Here is a 20,271-nt window from a genome sequence, read left to right as displayed (position 1 = left end):
GAGACTATTTCTGTCTGAATTAAACTAGCATTAATATAAAACTCCATCTTCAGTGCCATCTTTAGATTAGATATCAGACAAACTAAAAAGAAAGCTAAATTAAAACTAATTCAAAAGCAGTTCAGTCACTGAAGTCCTCATTTGTTCAAACACAGAGGTTTCAAAATTCAGAAAATTCACATTGGCAACAAAGTCTTTACTTAACTTTTAATTTAGTGCATCCTTGCTGCATAAAAGTTCTTTAACAGGAAATAACAGTAGTGTAAATCAAATGTGTAAATTCCTGTAAAAACCCACAGCTCAAAAATTTCTCCGGGTTGTAGGACAAAAACAGAACAGTTCTATTTTTATAGAGAATGTGCATGCTTACTGAGTGCTCTGGAGTGATCTGGATTTCTGATGCCTTTAGCCCGTAGCCTCTGCAGTAGCATTGTAGATGACAGCTGTTTGACCAGGTACACCGCCATAGAGTAACTCTGAGAAAACAATCCAACAATCGATACATTACTAGAAACAGTGGCATCCCGTACTTCAAAGCAACATTTCATAACATAGTAACATCTTCATAAAAAGAGTTGGAAGCCTATATATATTTTAGTGTAAGTTAACATGCGAAATAGGTAATAATTCATGGAATAACTTATTAACCGTAACATAACAGCGAGACGATGCAACACTAATGCTAGAATATAACAGAGTGCGAAAACCTACTGCAGAGAGGAAGCTTCTTCTAGGCATCATTTATTTATATTTTCAGGTCAGTTCTTACATCATCATTTTATCAGTGCCATATGAACAGGTTCTATAATAAAGAGCCCTTAAGATTCAGTGAGAAGGTACAGCTCATGTAATTTTCACGACTCCTGAGCAAGAGTGAAAAATTTAAGGAATCTACCACAGAGAGCGCCAGGATTGCTCATTGCTTGCCGAGGCAAGTTATACGATAAGAAATGACATCATTCATGAAGCTGAATATTATATGGAGGTGCAGTGATGTTTTATGCGCAAGAAGATGAATATGTCAGCTTATAAGATACGGGGATCTGTGGATGAAGTAATGAACTCCTGTCTGCCTGCAGTAGTCGTAAAGTAAACACAAAGTAAAAAAGATTCTTTTTCTTAACATGCATTAACTGCTAATGGACAAGAGCATTCATCCATCACAAATGCATTTCCAGAACATATCAAAGGTAAATGAGCATTCACACAGATCACAAATTATTTCAGATAATGTATAAAACCGCAGGGATTTCAATGACTAATATACAAGTTATTTGTTTCAGTTTGACGTCATATCCATTAATACTCTGAAAAATGGCTGAAATAAGAGCATCGGCAACAGTGCTTTTTATTTTATTTTTTATTTTTTATTCATTATTTTTTTTTTTTTTTTTAGCCGTGCCTCAAACATCACTCTGATAAAATACTAAAATACTACATACAAGATGACCTTTTTACACAAACTGTATAATGCCAATGCTATAATTGGCCAACATGTGACTGTAAATGGCTGCAAGACTTATATGGAGTGCTAAAAATATATTTTGATTTCAACAAGAGCTCCTGTAATGGCTTGCTTGATTTGTCTTATTAGACCAAAAATTACTTTCCATCTTTTCCCATAAAAACAATTTTCAAACAAATGTTGCAGTACTTGTTTTCACAAATTGGGAAAGGGAGGGATTATTATTAACTTACCCGTCCAATTTCTGAGGTCCAGGACACTACGATGGTGTTGGGGACAGTTGTGGACAGTCTGACCAGTGAGGTAATGTTGATAGGTCTGCTGGGCCTCTTTGGTTCCACGCCATTTTTGGTAGGAGGCAGATATCCCTGGTGAACAAAAGGAACACAACAAATAAAGAACTCATTTAAAAATATTTACAGCGGTGATGACATGAGAAATCAAATTTGCCTTGATCTTTTGGCAAGCTTGATAGCTAAAATGTCCTCTTCATTATAAACAAAGAATTTAATCAAGCGCCAAAAATGGCTCGTTTGGATCTAAGGTGCAAGTTGACGTTACCCGGGCACAAATTCGGGTCAAAAGCAAACAGAAATTACAATCACTGCCGTTATCTTGTTTAAGCTGGATAGAGTATACAGATGCACTTTCGCTTTCTGACAAAATTCATGTTCTTGAGTTTGTCGTCAATAGGACAAATGGAGGGAAAGAACGTTCGCATTTGTTTAAACAGCTCTTTCACGTCTTTGTACAAATATCAGAAGAATAGATTTATTCTTTACGCTGGGAATATAATTTATTTTTAATGGCATCCCGGAGCGTGTTTAAGGATTGATCGGAGCATTTTGTTTTAGAAACGAGGCACAGTGTCATGGAGAGTTCACAAACAAACATTTGTTGAAAGATGAAGAGGTATTAGATCTAAGTGCAGCTGCATCACAAACGGTACGTAAATGATTTCATAATGCTTCGTCTGGAAAAGACCTATTTTTTTATCATGTTGTCAAAACATGCAATAGCGAGTGATTTGGGCATTGATACTGTTACTTATGCATTGAGCCGATCATAACGGTGGCTGATTCCTGACAAGCCTTACAGGCCCTGCCCCTTAAAACAGGTCATTTTAGACAAAGGGTCAGAATGAGGGTTGAAAATAATTATTTTTCCACATATTTATTTGTTTTTTTGTTTGTTTGTTTTTTTTTTCTGAGAAGAAAAACTTTATTAACATTATAAGTAAAGTTCAAGGAACATATTAAAATAATAATAAAAAAAAAACATGTTATGACCTAACAGCATTGTGAAAATGAAATTTAATGCAGAGTTTAGAATGACGAATAGATGGAAAAATGGACTGTATATTTTGACTTACTGGGAGATTACACGGTTTCCCGTTGACTTTAACACAAAGATTAGGGGGGAAGTGGTCCTCCTGAGGGCAGCTTGTCTCTGATAGACAAAACCTGATTAAGCAGAAAACAGCAGTCAGAAGTTTTATACAGTATCATATTTATGCAAAACATTTCAGTGTATTAGAATGCAAATAGCTTACCGTAACTGTACTTGTACTGTAAAGTCACATTTGGTCCCCGATATGTCCCTATAAAAAGAGAAAGTTGAAAACTATTCATTCTAGATTCATTTGAATTCAACATACCATCACACAGTCAGTGCTTTATAGAAACTTCTCTTCTTATTTTAGTATTTTGTTTGTAACATCATTATAGAATTTCTGAAGGAAATATTATGAATTAACTGACTTACATTGAGCTGCTGACTTGTTGGACCTGCTGTGGCGTCAATGCAAATGCAAAACACGTTTCCTGAAACCTCTGGCTGTTATCTGAAGCTGCAGAGAGAAGAAGATCCAGAGAAGAAAAATAAATACCCTGAAACAACCTTACAAAAAAGCGCAATTTTCATACTTCACACTTAATGCTTACTGTGAACAAAACCCAAGAAAACTGCAAATGACTTTGAGCTGAGCGAAAATTTTATATAAGGTTTGTGGGCTCAGAAAAATCTCTGAACGAGTTTAAATATGCTAAGTATTTCAACCAATCCTCATTATTTAGATAAAGTCTTTTTAATGTTTCATTCTCAATAGCAAAGCAAGATTCTTATCCGCATAATTCCGCCCATATGTGAGGAGGAGGCTACAATCAAAGCTCGAAGAGTAATGTTACAGTCTTTCTCCCCCCCAACTCTGATCCCTGTCCAGCTTAAATAACATCAATATTCCTTCAAAACAAACTTTTTTCTAGGAGTTCTCATATCATTCCCACTCAGTTCATTCCCATTGTCATCGAAGGGAGAGAGTCAAGCCGTTTTTTCCAAAGGTTCAAGGACAAGATAAACAATGTGTCAGAAACCATTATGGTTACATGTAATGGTTGCTATGACAGAGTTCATGTTTGAAAATTAACTACAGATTATGTGAGGATTGTTATTGATTGGAAACATTTGTTGTTGCGCTACCAGATTCAGGCTGCAACAAGTCATGCAAGTCTTCAGAGACTGTGCTGTTAATTAGACTCAGTAACAAAAAGAATGCCATAATAACAGACTGCAAATCACAGATCTGCATCTTTGTGATAAAGACAAAACAGCAAGCAAGTTGATTTTATTTACTGTTGTTCCAACGTTTTTAGTTTAGTTTTGTTCTACTTTTTCATTCATTTTACATGACTGATTGTATTTTAGCTTAAAATAATGTTTTGAAACTAGGAGGGTCGCAATACACTGGTAACCTTGACAAAAAAACTTGATATTTAAAAAAATAAATATTGATATTATGTTAACACTACACTACAGGGTCAGAAATGAACTTTTCCATTAAAGGAGAAGTTCACTTCCAGAACAAATATTTACAGATAATTTATTTACCCCCTTGTAATTCAAGATGTTCATGTCTTTCTTTCGTCAGTCGTAAAAGAAATTGTGTTTTTTGAGAAAAAAAAAAATTCAGCAATGTTCTCAATATAGTGGACTTCTATGGTGCCTGTGAGTTTGAACTTCCAAAATGTAGTTTAAATGCAACTTCAAGGGTCCTAAATGATCCCAGCCGAGGAAGAAGGGTCTTATCTAGTGAAACAAGATGTAAAATTTATATACTTTTTAACCTCAAAAGCTCGTCTTGTCTAGCTCTGTGTAAACTCTGTGTATTCCAGTTCATGTCAGTTAGGGTATGTTGAAAAACTCCCATCCCATTTTCTCCTCCAACTTCAAAATCGTCCTACATCGCTGTATTTTTTTTTAAAATAACAGATTGTTTTGCTAGATAAGACCTTTCTTCCTCAACTGGGATCATTTAGAGCCCTTTGAAGCAGCATTTAAACTGCATTTTGGAAGATCAAACTCGTGGGCACCATTGAAGTCCACTATATGGATAAAAATCCTGAAATGTTTGCCTCAAAAAACATAATTTCTTTACGAATGAAGAAAGAAAGATATGAAGATCTCAGATGACAGACATTTTTGTTCTGGAAGTGAACTTCTCTTAGTGAACTAAGGGACAATATTTGCCCCCCTGGAACTGATTTCCTGGGGCTTCTTTTTACATTCATGAGGGCAATTTTTATTCACCCAATTACTTCAATTTTTTAAACTGTTATCAATAGCAATAGACTGTTTAAAATCTAAATCACAAAGCTGAAAAATTAAGACAAAAATCATTACTGTAGATTATTACTCTATATCGTAATAATGATTATTAATATCAATATAGAAAACAATATAAAATGTATTTGTTTTGTATTTGCGTTTTGGGCACGTCACATACTGGCTTCACAGACAAACATTTTGGTCCATGATGTGAATGTAGTCTAGTGCGAGTTATGCAAAAAACTCCCATTATAATCACTGAAGCTACAAATTTTTATTTGCTTTTATTTACGTTGTATCTGCACTGTTGTTTATGATGAGGGAATTCACAAGTGTGCACACTCAACACAGCTCTCATTTTTAGTGCTGACTAATCTAAGCACATCTGATTGGTCAATGCATTCCAAAGTTCAACAGAAATGCATTTGATTGGTTATAAGGCTCAACACTGTACAAAACTGTGCGTAAAAGCAAGTCATTCTGCGAATTGACACTTTTCATTCATTTTTACATTTCATTTTAATCGCGACGTCCGTAATACATGGTTTATTTGTGCTGGGGCATCTTTTGGTGGCATTTTTGCCACAAGCCCTCATTAATTTCGACCCTGCTAAACATACAATAATACTGTAAATAAAAAAAGTTGTGTTGGTGGTGTGGCATTTTAACCTTCATTAAATCAAAAAAAGAAGACAACAATGACAAAGTGTGTAGCTACTACTGCGCAAAGTCATGTCATTAGAGATGACGGACAAAAGTGAGAAACTCTACATCCAAAAAAAATGTAGCTTGCCAGTGTGGAAGCTTTTTAGGCTTCCATAAAAGAAACTCCTATCAGTAGGAACTGCTGATCATCAGTATGTGCTTGTTATACAGTTCTATCATGACAACTCTCGGAAAGATTAATATAGTAATAAACATGGCAGTGTTCATGTTTTTGGTCTTGGCGAAATAGATCTGCTACGCTGCTGCGGCAGAGCAAGTACCAAGACTTGCTAATGCCAATACACCACAGACATGCTGCTATAAGCATGTAAAAACCCTGCACATATACAGTATCTCATAAAATCTCATTTCAGCAATCATTTTAGTATATCTTGTCAAGGGACAATACTATAGAAATTAAACTTGGATATATTTTAGAGTAGTCAATGTGCAGCTTGTATAGCAGTGTATATTTACTGTTCCCTAAAAATAACTCAACATACAGTCATTATTGTCAAAACAGCTGGTGAACCTGTCAAAACTGTGTCCAAAATGTCAATATTTTGTGTCAAACCATTGTTGAAGCTGGGGAAGGAGAAGGCCAAGCATTTGAATGTTGAGCAGCAAGCTCACTGGCTGCTGATTGAAGGTGGTTGCAAACTGTCTTCTGTCTTGCTACACTTGTTTTTTTCAGTGTGATTTATTGTCCAAAAAAACTTAAACACAAAACAAACAAAGTCATAGATGAATTTGACTGATAACATTTTTGTTTGGTACTTGCTGTTCCAAAATTGTTATGGATTTACGATAACACTGTTATTTTGAATTCCACTGGCCACAATAATTGTGTAGTGAAAATCTGATATCATGACACCCCTATTTTAAACCAGCTTTTTGTTTTTGAGAGAACTGGTAAACATTAGAAACATTAGAAAAGCTGATCATGTGACAAAGAAAGAAAGACTCAGTGCAAGTCAAAACTACTGCACTTCAGTAACACTGACTCAGATGCACACTTCTTCACTTGGGCACTCTTACACACAAACATTTATAAAGAACGAAGTGCTCTCATCCAGAGAAATGTTCCCTAAAATAACATTCACTGCTACACACAGACACAAACTCAGCAGAGCCAAATATCTTCACACCAGTAATTTAAATGTCTCTAAACGCAGAGGTTCAGTTCTTCATATAATGTAAAACTAAAACAAGCCATACACTCACAGCTCATTTCCCTCCTGATTTCTCTTGCTCAGCTGGAGTAATCATGCCTAGTGATACAACGGATATGTGATATACTTAAAAATAACAAAAGGAAAATAAACAGACAAATAGACGGAAAGCTTAACACTGTTTTTATACAAGGCTTCCCACTTCTTGAATTTGATTGGCCAAGATGCGTTCCAAGACTTCTGATACAGCATATAACGCCACTGTAATGTTTATTTGAACTGTCTGTAATGATGCAATACAAGCGTATCGATGCGGAATGGAATTGAGCGAAATGTTTATTCTAACTTGCATTGAAAAGTTTAGCACATTAAGAAATAAATGTTTCTGTGAAGTCTAAATAGTGTACGCTCATATGAGATGAATAATGCATTCATGAGTGTGTTTTAATTACAGGTCACCCCTCATAATGTATTTTGCTCTGCTTTAATTACGTGTCCCACAATGTTTTACTCAAGGTCAGAGAAAACCCTTACAGTCACTGGCTGTGCTACAGGTAGTGTTGGGGAGGTTACTTAGTACATGTAATAGGTTACAGATTACAAGTTACCCTATTTAAATTGTAATAAGTAGTGTAACTATTTTAATTACTTTATTAAAGTAATGTTACTAGGGATGTAACGATATTATCAATATCATGGTATTGCGACAGCGAAATTGTCTCGACATTATCATAGTCACATCATGATGATAATATTAAAGTGCTCCTATTATGCCATTTTAAAGGTTGCTAATATTGTTTTATGAGACTCCTCATAAGGTCAAAAAACACTTTAGTTTTCTCCAAAAATAGATTTAATTTTACCTAATTTCTAAATGATTCGTAAATGACTCGTGCGAAGCAGTTAGAAGAATCAGTCTCTCTAAACCCCTCCTTTCCGTGAGCCCTCACTGCTGTGACTGGTCAGATGGCGCAGTCCTTTATGATTCGTCTACTGCGTAGACCAATATGCCCACTGCCATAACTGAATGACAGCCCTGGAGACTTGTCAATACATAGAAAAGATGGCATCGATTTTACCTTACCAATTTGAGCCGGAGTTTGAAACGGTTGAAGTGGGTGATCGACAAGTTAGCACAGACTACCGTGGATAGTGCTCCCAATTTGCTTAGGTAAGCGAACCGGCCACACCTCTATGTTGTAAACTTCAACACTGTATAATGCATTAAAGCGGCTTGCACACCGAACGCGGAAAGCGCTGCGCTGGCCGCTGGGTTTAGTGCAGCCCTTCATACAGCACCTTCTCAACATGACATAAACCACAAATGTGTTACCTCATGACGTACGGCCGTAACAGAACAAGATTCGAATTCCTGACGACTCATTCAGGCGATTGTGAGCCTACTCTTTTTTTTGATACACAATCACTTTATTTATTGTGCACTGTCAGCTTTGCAGATAGTTTATGTTCACATACAGCTACATGACACACTGCATGAAAGGTCATATTTGAAAAGGCATAATGATATAGGGCAAAAAGTGTATATTTTTGAAATATACTGACATAAAAGGTCTTTAAAGTTGTGTTTTGGGCCTTTACGCTTTGGTACAGTATCTGTCAAATGAACTATAACCAAAAGCACAATATGGCTTAATCCTTTCATCAAGTTTTCGCTGCGCATTTCAAAGCGAAGCTTGCACTTTGTTTAGGCGATCAGCTCGTGATTTAGTGTTTTCCGCGCCTCAGAACGGCTCCGTTCACAGTGAATATGCAGTTTATTGCATATGCTGTGAGTTTAGTGAGTGTTTGGGAATGCAACGACCCCCAGTTATGCTTTATTTTCTCGGCAGATGATTACAGCATTTCACTAGATTTGTAGCGAGACGTGTTTTTGTAAGCCTGTTTTCATTGAAGCTGAAGCTCTCCTTCAAAATAAAAGCTCTACTGCTGAAAATAAAAGCTTAAAAGTACAGTATGAATTGCTGACGGCTAGTGGTTTAAAATGGGTAACGTTACTGCAGTCCAAATTCAAAATAACTCAACTGTAGAAATTAGGAAAGAAGTACTGTAATTTCCCTGCTGTAAAGTAAAAATAATATACCTTTAAAATATTCATTTTCATCTATTTTACAGTACAATTGTTTTACTTTATATGGCTATTACTGTCATAGGAATAACAATATCTTAATTTTGAACCCTCAAAGTGCATTAGATTATGGTTTTAAATATCACAATAAATATTGTTTTGTGGACTTCATATTGCGATATTATCGTATTGTGAGATTTTGATATTGTTACATTCCTACTGCTTACATTTGATTACTTCTTGATTATTTTTCTAAATTTCTACATTTTTCTAAACTGGTAATCATTTAACATTTAAACCAGTAGTACTCAACACTAATTACTGTCAGACTTTCAAAATCCTTTATCACCTGAATTAAGATTAAAATAATTTATTTTAAAACCACAGCCACCGCAAAATCAGTTTTTAGCACCTCTCTTTACTTTGAGATCGTTCTGAGGTTCAATGCAGATTTAAAATCATAACGGGATAGTTTACTAGCTATTATCTTGTTTATGAAATCAAATCTTTGCATAGCTGTGACAGGAAACACTGGTATCTAACAACGTCATGGAAAAAAGCATATACACAAAGAAATAAGAAATAAAACAGCTGCCAAATAAACGTGTCCTATTCTGTATCCTAAACTCCTGAAACACTGGCATCTCATATTGCAATTTTGGAAAGAAATCAATCAAATCTTTATGTGTGTGAAAATATTCAGATATTCAGAACCCCCTTTGTAATCGGTAACATTTTTAAAGCAACTGTAATATAATTACACTTTTTTTTTTTTTTTACATAAATTCCATTACATGTAACCACCTACTCCCCAGCACTGGCTACAGTAGTGTTGTTTGGTGATCCGAAGAGTAAATATTTGCCAATAGAACACACTTATGCTTTACCAGCAAAAACAATGGGAGAATCAGTACCTGTATGACTGAAAAAACAAAAAAGGACTGAAGCAAGAAGACACAAAGACTGACAATTACAAAAAATTTGCGTAAACATTGGTACAGCATACACAAAGTTAAAAGATTTTGAAAAGATGGAAAAAAAAAGTTATAGTAGTGATGCCTAAGTTGGAACGACAATCTTGCTGATGAACCACATCGATAGATGGCACCATTAATGTACAGAAGAACAGCAAAGTGAAAGCTAGCTAAAGAATTACTGAATGTACTTTTAAGTACTACAACACTTTTACTTGCATAATATCTTCCTAACAGAAAGCTTGAAAGTAGATTCATTAATGAGATATTTGATTCGCAGATGGTATCATGTTGATATTTCAATGAAGGTCATCATGTAAACACACATCTTCAAAAATTATACAAAAGGTCTTAATTTCCTCCTCCTTTGTGAGGCTGTTTTTCAGGTTGTTACCGTTTTACTTTCTCGACACTTGCTGCGCGCTCTCCCCCTCCCGGCTGCTTTCATTCTCGATTCGTTTTATTTTCTCCATTGCCTTCATTTGTCTTTTCCCTTCTCGCACACGTACAATACATCATCCTGTTGACAGGTCTATTGACTTTGCTCTATTTCATCAGCATATACCAAAAAAAAGAGAGCGTTCTCCGAATATGAGTGTGTGAGGCATCGTTATGGAGCTAATTACTTTCCATTTAAGTATGAATATTGACCAGGGCTGTGCTGATGAAAGGCCAAACAGGTGCCGCTATTCACCTGCCTACCCATTTTCACAGACCATACCTTCCTCTGGCCCTGCTTTGCTTGTATTCACTCTCTGTCTCTTGTTCTCTCCTGCACCTTCATCAAATCTCTCGCTTTCCTTAACATGAAACAGCAGGGGTGCAATTAGACCTGGAGAATCGACTCAACGACACATAATTAGCCTGATCTCTATTCTAACAATCAACACTGGGGAGGTAAAAGACGAGAGAGCAAGAGAAAGATGGGTAGAGGGAAAGACAGAGAAAATAACGGTGTTGAGATGGAGAGAAACAAAGGGAGATTGACGGGGAGAGGCGGACAGGGGCATATGAGAGAGAGAGAGAGAGAGAGAGAGAGAGAGAGCGCAAGCAAAAGTTCCCTCCCCCATGTCTAATCTAAAAATAGCACAGCAGTCTTTATCATCTGATTTGCTTCAACAGTTGGATGCAAAGTGGACGTGAAGGCCTGTGTGTTACAGTTTGTTTCTGACAAACCTCCCTCTTTATCTGCGCGTACCTTATTAACACAGACATAAATCCTGATCTGCACCCATGTGCGAGGGTAAGAGCGTACCTTTCTCAGCATCCGATTATTAACGTGAAGCCAAACCAGAAACCCAAAAGATATGCATGTTTTTATGCATGACAAAAAGCTGTTTATTTTAACAATAACAACTCACACTTTCTCATTTGTAAAGTCAATTGTTTTTGAATTTAGATTAGAATGGGCCAAAAAGCATTTTATTTTCTCTTTCACAGGAGGGTGTCTCGTGGATTAGACTTTATTGTGTTGACTGCACGGCTGTCTTTGTGTTGTGTGATTGATAGTGATGTCTGTGCGTTTTCGTTCTTCAGAGAGGCTGGCTGAGTCATGATTCGGGATACTGAGTTAAGTAATAGTTAGACTGACACTCACTGTGGCTGCTTAACTTTCTGTGGAATTGTTGCAAAATCAAACCAACAAACCAAAATCTCTTATCATGATATGAGTAATTTAAAGGAGTAGGTTAATTCTAGAATTAAAATGTTCTGATCATTTACTCACCCCCATGTCATTCAAGATGTTCATGTCTTTCTTTCTTTAAAAAAAATAAAGGGGTCATATGATGTGATTTCATGTTTTCCTTTGTCCTTGGACTGTTACTAGCTGTTCATGCATATATAAGATCTGTAGGGTTGCTGTTGTCGTCGCCGCCATGTTGTAGAGACGCTTTGTGTTTCGTTGTGAAAGTGAAACTACTTTCTTTGGCCTTTCAAATGAGTACACACCTAGTAATCAGTGGTTAAGCTATAGTTACAACACTGTTTCAGAACAGTACAATGCAAATATACAAGTGTGTGCAGCTCATTTTACAGAGGATTGTTTCCTGAACCTGGGAGAGTGGCCTACAATGCCAGCTGTGCACAAAGGCAGTTTTTATAAAGTGAGGCAGTCCCAACTTTGCAAGGACAGTCTGGCACTTCTGACTCACAGCCTGTAAGTACATTTTCATATTTCTATGATCACAAATACAGACATGGTTTTATGTTTATGTGGTGTAACGCAACACGTAAAAAGACAGTATAAATCATTATAATCAGCAATTATGTCCCCAGTGGCTGCAACAAATGCCTCATTTATAATGGGTTTTATTTTTTTTTGTCTCGCCGCACCGGGACATGGCATCACAACATGGTAAGGGGCGTAACATTTCCGACACATGCTTGAGGTATTCGGCCAATCACAACGCATCGGATAGGTGGCTGATCAGAGAACACTGTGCTTTTCAGAAAGATGGGCAGAGAGGAGCAACAATAATGCACAGTATGTGGAAAATAATGTGTTTTGTAAACCTTAAACCGCATAAACACATTGCATTATACCAAATACACAAAATAATGTTCTTTTTAGCAACATTATATGATCCCTTTAAGGTTTTTTGAGGAAAACATTCCAGGATTTTTCTCCATATAATGGACTTCAATGAGGATCAGCGGGTTGAAAGTTTCAGTGCAGCTCCAAAGGGCTCTACACGATCCCAGCTGAGAAATATGGGTCTTATATTGTGAAACGATCTGTCATTTTCTCCCAGTGTTTACAACACAAACATGCAAAAAAGTCACATGCCTTTTACAAAAAAAGGTAAAACAATGATGTTGGATGATTTTGAATTTTTTTTAACTGGAGTATACAGACAAAGAACTAACCACGTGTGACTTTTCCAGCATGATTACGCAATGCGTGAAGATGTGCATTGCAGAGCATATGTGGTTAAACAGTATATAAATGTTTTGTTTTTTTTTAGAAAATGACCGATCGTTTCGCTAGATAAGACCCTTATTCCTCGGCTGGGATCGCGTAGAGCCCTTTGGAGCTGCACTGAAACTGCAATTTGGACCATCAACATGCTGCCCACCACTTAAGTCTATTATTTGGAGAAAATTCCTGGAATGTTTTACTCAAAAACCTTTGCAACTCTTTTCATTTTTTTGCGACTGAAGAAAGACATGAACATCTTGGATGACATGGGGTGTGTAAATTATCAGGAAACTTTCATTCTGGAAGTGAACTTCTCCTTTAATTTCACAGTAAAAGTATAATAGCTGTTTTTACTGACTATACCACAAAACTTGCATATGAAATAACAATACCTACAGTACATTACAAAAGATTTCTAATTAAATGCTTTTCTTTTTTACTTCGTAAAATGTATAACATTTTCCATGACGTATTTTCCATTACGTAGCACAACCGTTTTCAACGTTGACAATAATAAATGTTCCATGAGCACCAAATCAGCATATTAGAATGATTTCTGAAGGATTATGTGATACTGAAGAATTATGTGATACTGAAGACTGGAGTAATGGAAAGGGGGAACAAGCATCGCACCACTGATTGCGAGAGCAATTAATATTACATGTATGTGTTTATTTTAGCAATGCCGCAGTCACTCATCAGCATATCAAACTGCATATTACTAATAGTAACTGTTTTATTTAGTCATGAGCTTTATAGGAAGCCAAACACTCTGAAACCATGCAAACCAACATCCACGAGACCCACTTGACTGTAAGAGGATCTGTTTACATGCTCGACCCACTAATAGCACGCATGAGATCAATTTAGGTATTCGTGTAAACATAGTCAGTGATGTTTTAAGTGAACATAAACAGACAAGACCACTAAAAATAAAAATCAGACCACTACAGCCTACCAAACTGATATATGTCCAGTTGGCCAGAGAGAAAAGACTGTGATTAAAGACTATACAGGAAGTAATGCTCATAGGCTGAGCATTTTAGTAAACCGTGGACAAGACATAAAATTGTGAGGGTATGATTGAACAAACTGTGCTGTAGCTTTAGCGTGCCCACACACACAGCCCCATACTAAGCCTCTGTAGATCATTCATCTTAATGAAAACACAGCTAGGATACTCTAAACCCGACATACACGCCAATAAAAATTCCTCTCAGTCTTTCTGCAGAACACTAAGACAGAAAGAGAAACACAAAGAAATGGAAAGACAGAGTGAAACAGAAAGCAGGACTGTGCACAGCTGTAACTAATACTGAATTATATACTAATCTACTTTCTGTTTATGTGCATTCTTAGCTTCGGCAATGTTGTATTGTTTGCAGCAATTAAAGCTCATTTGAACTAACCTGATAGAGAAAGAGTCCTCTAGTGTTCAGCTGACAGGATTCCACACATTCTAAATCTGTCGAACTCATTTCATTGACCAAACTATTCTGACACTGCTGAAAATGTCATCTACGATGCAGTCTTTATTCAGAAAGTGTATATATTGTTTAGTTCATAACTCAAGGATGCACACCGCACTGCTTGCAAAGTGTGGGAGTACATTCATGCTGCGAGCAGCAGCGAGACGCATCTCTTCTAATTAATAAAAGACACTCACATCCGTTCTATGACGAAAATCATCTAAAAAGGATCCAAGTTCTTTAAATGCTCCTATATGCCAGCATGCCAGAGAGTGATTGAGATAATGACTAATGCATGCATAGTGCATGGATCGCTCCGATGAGAGCAGAATAATGATGACAATGATGATAATGTGATTATGACGAATAAATAAATACTTGCTTCCTGTGGTGTATGAGGCAGGGGGCAATGCTATGCTGTTAAAGATAAATATGCACAATGAGAATCACACACATCATCACATAAAAGAACAAATAATCCAGGAAACAGGCGCTCTAAAAGGATTTCAAGAACTTTACTTACAAATGGATTATGATAACAGGTATAACACAATATGAAAAGCTAACAATTCACAATTTAGTTTGTAAAATTTTGTGTACTATAGATGAAAAATGGCAATAAAGTTTGATAGAACATGCTACTCATTTATGAGAACAGACTTAAGTGACTACCCCATCATTCTATGTCATCATAAGTAATGCTATGACACATTTAATTGATCAAAAGTGACATTAAACACTTACAAATTTACAAAAGTTTTCTATTTTCTTAATGCTTGTTCTTCTGAACTTCTATATCACTGATAATAATAAAAAATCTTTCTGAAGCAGAATTTTAAAAAAGTGAATACATATATTCACAATATTACCGTTTCCTGCATTTTTTAAAAAAAATAAATGCATTCTTGTTCAGCATAAGAGGATTTTTGTGTTGCTGTTTTGTTTGTGCATGCATAGAAAGAGAAAAGTATCCTTTGGGTTCATATTATTTTGACAAAAAAATCACCTAAACATTTAGGAGGACGTTTTGCAGGGTGTGTTTTAACATCATTAATTCTACCATTACTTTAAAGAGAATCAAGACACAACTATTAAAGGACAGAGAAAAGGCATGCTAAATAGACACATCATACAAACATATAGCTTGAAACAAAATTAGCTGTACTAAATTAAACAGCGTCTAACCTACAACCTGTTTCAAAGAGACCAATGAGCACACAACTGCAAAAACTGTTCTAAGCACTCGCAATTAATGAAATTGGATGCCACGTGAATATAATCTATGATTCAATAAAGCTCAATGAAAATTCAAATATGCACAAACTGATCAAACACATCATTGTTTTACCCAGACTGAAGGTGTAGGCTTGTTTATTTAGTGTTAATGACTAACCACATATCTTACTTGTCGGCCTATCAGTTCAAAATTACTAAATTCACACTTCACTTTATTATACAGCAAGGCTAGTATATTGCTGTCCTTAAAAGGCCATACTGTCACACTAGCACGGCTGGGATTGTGTTGTCTGTATCGCATATCACCTTTCACATGTGCAATTCAAAACCTATACGACTGTGAAACAAACTGTGAAATGTTTCAGTGGGTGTGTGATCCAAGCACCTATTTACACCACTGAGAACATGACTCTGAACTCAAGATTAGTCCAATACAAAATTTAACGCCAAAATCATTACGCCATTAAAAACAGAGAGCGAAAGCAAGTGAAGAGAGTTTACATTAACAGAAACGTCATATCAATTACCCGCAGAAATAAATTGAAAAGTTGTAACACCTTGAGTCTAAAGTTGAAGTACACACAGACAAGAACACACTACACAGGTTCTCCCATCTTAAAGAAATCTCCAGAGGAGACTTTTTGCTCTGACTATAGATGCTTTAGCACAGCACTCCCTGAATAGTCTATCAGCAGACTGATGTTTTATACATGAGCTGTGAGGTGGATGTATTTTATGAAGCTTTATAGATTTGTGCATTTCAGCTTAAGTAGATGAGTGTTTGTTTGCTGCAAAAGAATGACGTCACTACATGCATGTTTTGTTAACATAACATACTTCTAGAAGTCATCTGTGTTTAGCAGTGAGTGCTGCAGCACAGTATCTCATGCCTGTTGTCCAGATCTCATTCCTGAGGAACAAAGAAACAGTCGAGCGCGCTGAAGTAAGCAACACTAGCAATTCAGCTGAAGAAAAGCTTAATGACTGTCACAGGTCTTCTAACAACTCTCACCTTAGTGGAAGATTTACCATTTACATTTAGCTCTGAAACCAAAAGTGTTTTTTCCCCTTTTACTCCATTTCTCCAGAACTGTGGCAAGATATTCTCTAAACAAAGCCACCAAAGTAAAACATACAGAATAAACACATGGTGGGTCTCACTACATTTTTGCATATTTTATGTGAGGGTAAAAAAAAAGGTCAGGTCTGTAAGAGTTTTGTAAAAAGAAATTAATACTTTTATTTAGCAAGGATGCATTAAATTGATTAAAAGTGACAGTGAAGACATTTACTACGGAAAATATGTTTATAAGTTTATTTAAACTTGCTATTTATCAAAGAATTTTGAAAAAAGTATCATCATGGTTTCCACAAAAATATTAAGCAGCACAACTGTTTTCACCACTAATAATAAGAAATTACTAAAAGACCAAATCTGCATATTAGACTAATTTCTGAATGATCACGCTTTGCCTGTAAATCATTCTTTTAAATTGTAATAATATTTTCCCAATATTACTGTTTTTAGATCAGCATTTTAGAGTGATTTCTGAAGGATCATGTGACAATGAACACTGGAGTAATGATGCTGACAATTCAGTTTTGCATCACAGGAATAAATTACATTTTAATGTATATTTAAAAAATAGAAAACAGTTATTTTACATTGTAATAATTTACATATTACATTTTTTCAGTATTTTTAATTAACTAAATGCTACCTTATGGAGCATAAAAGACTTTTTTCAACAACATTTCAAAACAAATGTAGAGTTAAACTATTAACTATCAAAAATAAAGCTGATTATCATTACTATTTTATTTTATTTACACTGCAATGGGATCAGTACGACTTTTTATGTTTTTAAATAAGTTTCTTATGCTCATCATGGCTGCATTTATTTAATCAAAAAATAAAAAATACAGGAAAAAAAAAATAATATTGTAAAATATAATTACAGTGTAAAACAATGGTCTTTATTTTTTTTAATATACATTAAAATATAATTTATTCCTGTGACACAAAGCTGAATTTCAGCATCATTACTCAAGTCTTCAGTGTCACATGATCCTTCAGAAATCATTCTAATATGCTGATTTATTATCAGTGTTGGAAACAATTGTGCTGCTTAATATTTTTTGGAACCTGTGATAAATTTTTCAGGATTCTTTGATGAATAAAAAGTTAAAAAGAGCAGCATTTCTTTGAAATAGAAATCCTTTGTAACAATATAAACTACAGTTTAAAAATGTGGGGTCAGTGATTTTTATTCTTTCTTTTTGTTAAAGAAATGAATCCATTAATTTAGCAAGGATGTGTTAAATTGATAAAAAGTTACACTAAAGACTTATATTGTTAGAAAAGAACTTTTTATTCATCAAAGAATCCTCAAAAAAATCAAGTTCCAAAAAAAAATTAAGCAGCACAACTGTTTAAAACATTAATAATAATAATAATAATAATAAATCAGCATATTAGAATAATTTCTGAAGGATCATGTGACACTGAAGACGAGTAATGATGCTGAAAATTCAGCTTTGCATCACAGAAATAAATTATATTTTAAAGTATATTAAAATGTAAAACCATTGTTTTTAAATTGCAATAATATTTCAAAATATTGCTGTTTTTTTCAGCATTTTTTACCAAATAAATGCAGCCTTGTTGAGCCTAAGAGACTTGTTTAAAAAATCGTACTGATCCCAAACTTCTGAACGGCAGTATATATATAGACGGATATAGATGAATATGTTTTCTGGTGGTTGAAGCACTGCAATGTGTGCTCCAGAAAATTCTGCGTGAGTGCTGTAATGGTGTCTGGTGCCATAGTGTGTCTACTCATAATTTCAACACTGTATGCAAATGAGAGTAGAGAGAGACTGTGGTTGGTTGTGGGGATTGGCAGTCTATTTGAACAACACTCCTCAGGCAAACGAACACGCTGATGCCAAACCAGCCAACACCATTAAAATGCTAATGTAGGGAAAAATGGGTCTGCACATCTCTACAGTTGCCATACATCATCAGATATACAGATACACACTGTTCTAAAAAACACACTGCTAAAAATCTGCATGAACACACACACACACACACACTCACTATCACTCCTCAAAAACTCACCAAGACTCGTAGGTTTAATGAGCTCATCCAGTACGTCGTAGAAGGGCAGCCGTTGCAGCTTGACATCAGGATGTACAGGGTGCAGGCTCGTGGGGAGGTGGGGCAGGCCAAGCTCGTGTTTGGGCCCGAGGAGGGAGATGGGGAGCAGAGGGGACGGGGGTGCTCCGTGCCCATCAAATCCCAACTGCGTGAGGCCGGGGGGCAAAGAGGCAGCGGCGGGGTGGACTCCAGGCAGGGCCAGCTCTGCTGGGGATACCAGCTTGGTGGGGAAGCGTCGTCTGTAGAGCTCCTTGATCTTCATCTGGACGGCAGGACTGCAGCCGGCTTTAAGGAGGTGTAAGGCTTTAGTCAGAAGCTCGTGTTTTCGTCCATGTTTGTTTCTGCCCGCGTAGCCCAGAAGAACCTGCAGCTCTGACACCCGCAGGCTCATCACCATTTGCTACAGGAGAAGGAAAGAAAGAGAGCGGCAGAAATTAACACGCGCAGTCTGAGCCAACGCGATGACAACATCACACTTCCAGTGCCAAACACACTTCATTTGCATAGGCCAAACTGTTTACTGGGCAAACACACATACACATACTCACAGCTCAGACACTGATACACACATCTGAAGGCACACACAAACCCAAATACAAACACATCTCTCGCGCGTGCGCATGCTCCCTCAGGCTAGGATAGTTCAGTAATGGTCTAAGCTATGAAATATGCAGGAGCAGCCCCAAATGCACACAAACACAACGGAAGTGTCACATTCCACAGGCATGAAAACGAGACGGAAAAACCAAACAGAAGAGGGCAAACAATGCCGAGCAAAGACGGGCAATGTACACACTAACATTCTTAATAATAAACCATTCTTCTCCAGAACGGCAAATGAACACATGCTGTCCAGTTTGATTGATGTGTGTTTCCTGGTGAGATTAAAGGGACAGTTCGCCAAAAAAATAAACAGTCTGGTCATTTCTCAATGCATTCTTATGTGACCTTGCATTCTTGTGTTCTTGTAGTACGTCATCCTCAACTGTCAAAGTTCAATTCCGACACTCAAAAACGTAAATACAGAAGACATCCCTGAAAGTACCCAGATGTGTTTTTGATATCGAGGATGAAAATGCAGACTTGAGAAAAGCAAACTGCTAGAAATCCCAGTGGAGAAGACTGTGGATGCACAGCGTATGGAAGCCTGTAAGCTTAAACTTCTAGAGTTAGACTTCCTGCTGCATGCATGCAAATGCATGACAGCATAAAAATAAATGTGTTGTTTTGTTTGAAATAATCTTAATAAAGCGATAAAGACCTGGAGGAAGCCTGCAGTATATTTTATTGGCATATTAAGGGGATAGTTTACCCAAAAATAAAAAATTCTGCCATTAATTACTCTACCTCATGTTATTCCAAACCTGTAAGAAATTTGTTTATCGTCGCAACACAATATAAGATATTTCTGATAAAATCGGAGAGCTTTCTGACCCTGCATAAATGGAACCAACACGTTCAGGGTCCAGAAGACATTG

General features: G+C 36.3%; 1 protein-coding gene across 5 annotated transcripts in view; it reads right to left on the bottom strand.

Annotated features, from left to right (window-relative positions):
* The window catches only part of pias1a (protein inhibitor of activated STAT, 1a), a 42,237-nt gene that overhangs the window by 8,130 nt on the left and 13,836 nt on the right, over positions 1-20,271 (bottom strand). For 4 of the 5 annotated variants that reach the window (XM_051115316.1, XM_051115315.1, XM_051115318.1 and 1 more), the window contains 6 exons: positions 18,755-19,193; positions 3,230-3,314; positions 3,018-3,065; positions 2,838-2,928; positions 1,699-1,833; positions 371-476 (listed from right to left, as the gene is read on the bottom strand). In XM_051115316.1, coding sequence (XP_050971273.1) covers positions 371-476; positions 1,699-1,833; positions 2,838-2,928; positions 3,018-3,065; positions 3,230-3,314; positions 18,755-19,193 — 904 coding nt within the window. Of the gene's footprint in view, positions 1-370; positions 477-1,698; positions 1,834-2,837; positions 2,929-3,017; positions 3,066-3,229; positions 3,315-18,754; positions 19,194-19,341; positions 19,362-20,271 lie in introns of those variants that run through there. The other variant, XM_051115317.1, reaches the window with a different exon arrangement.

The sequence above is a fragment of the Labeo rohita genome, chromosome 7 (assembly GCF_022985175.1).
Source record: "Labeo rohita strain BAU-BD-2019 chromosome 7, IGBB_LRoh.1.0, whole genome shotgun sequence".
NCBI lineage: Eukaryota > Metazoa > Chordata > Actinopteri > Cypriniformes > Cyprinidae > Labeo > Labeo rohita.
Note: the sequence above shows the minus strand (reverse complement) of the source record. Positions and strands in the feature narration are given on the sequence as shown.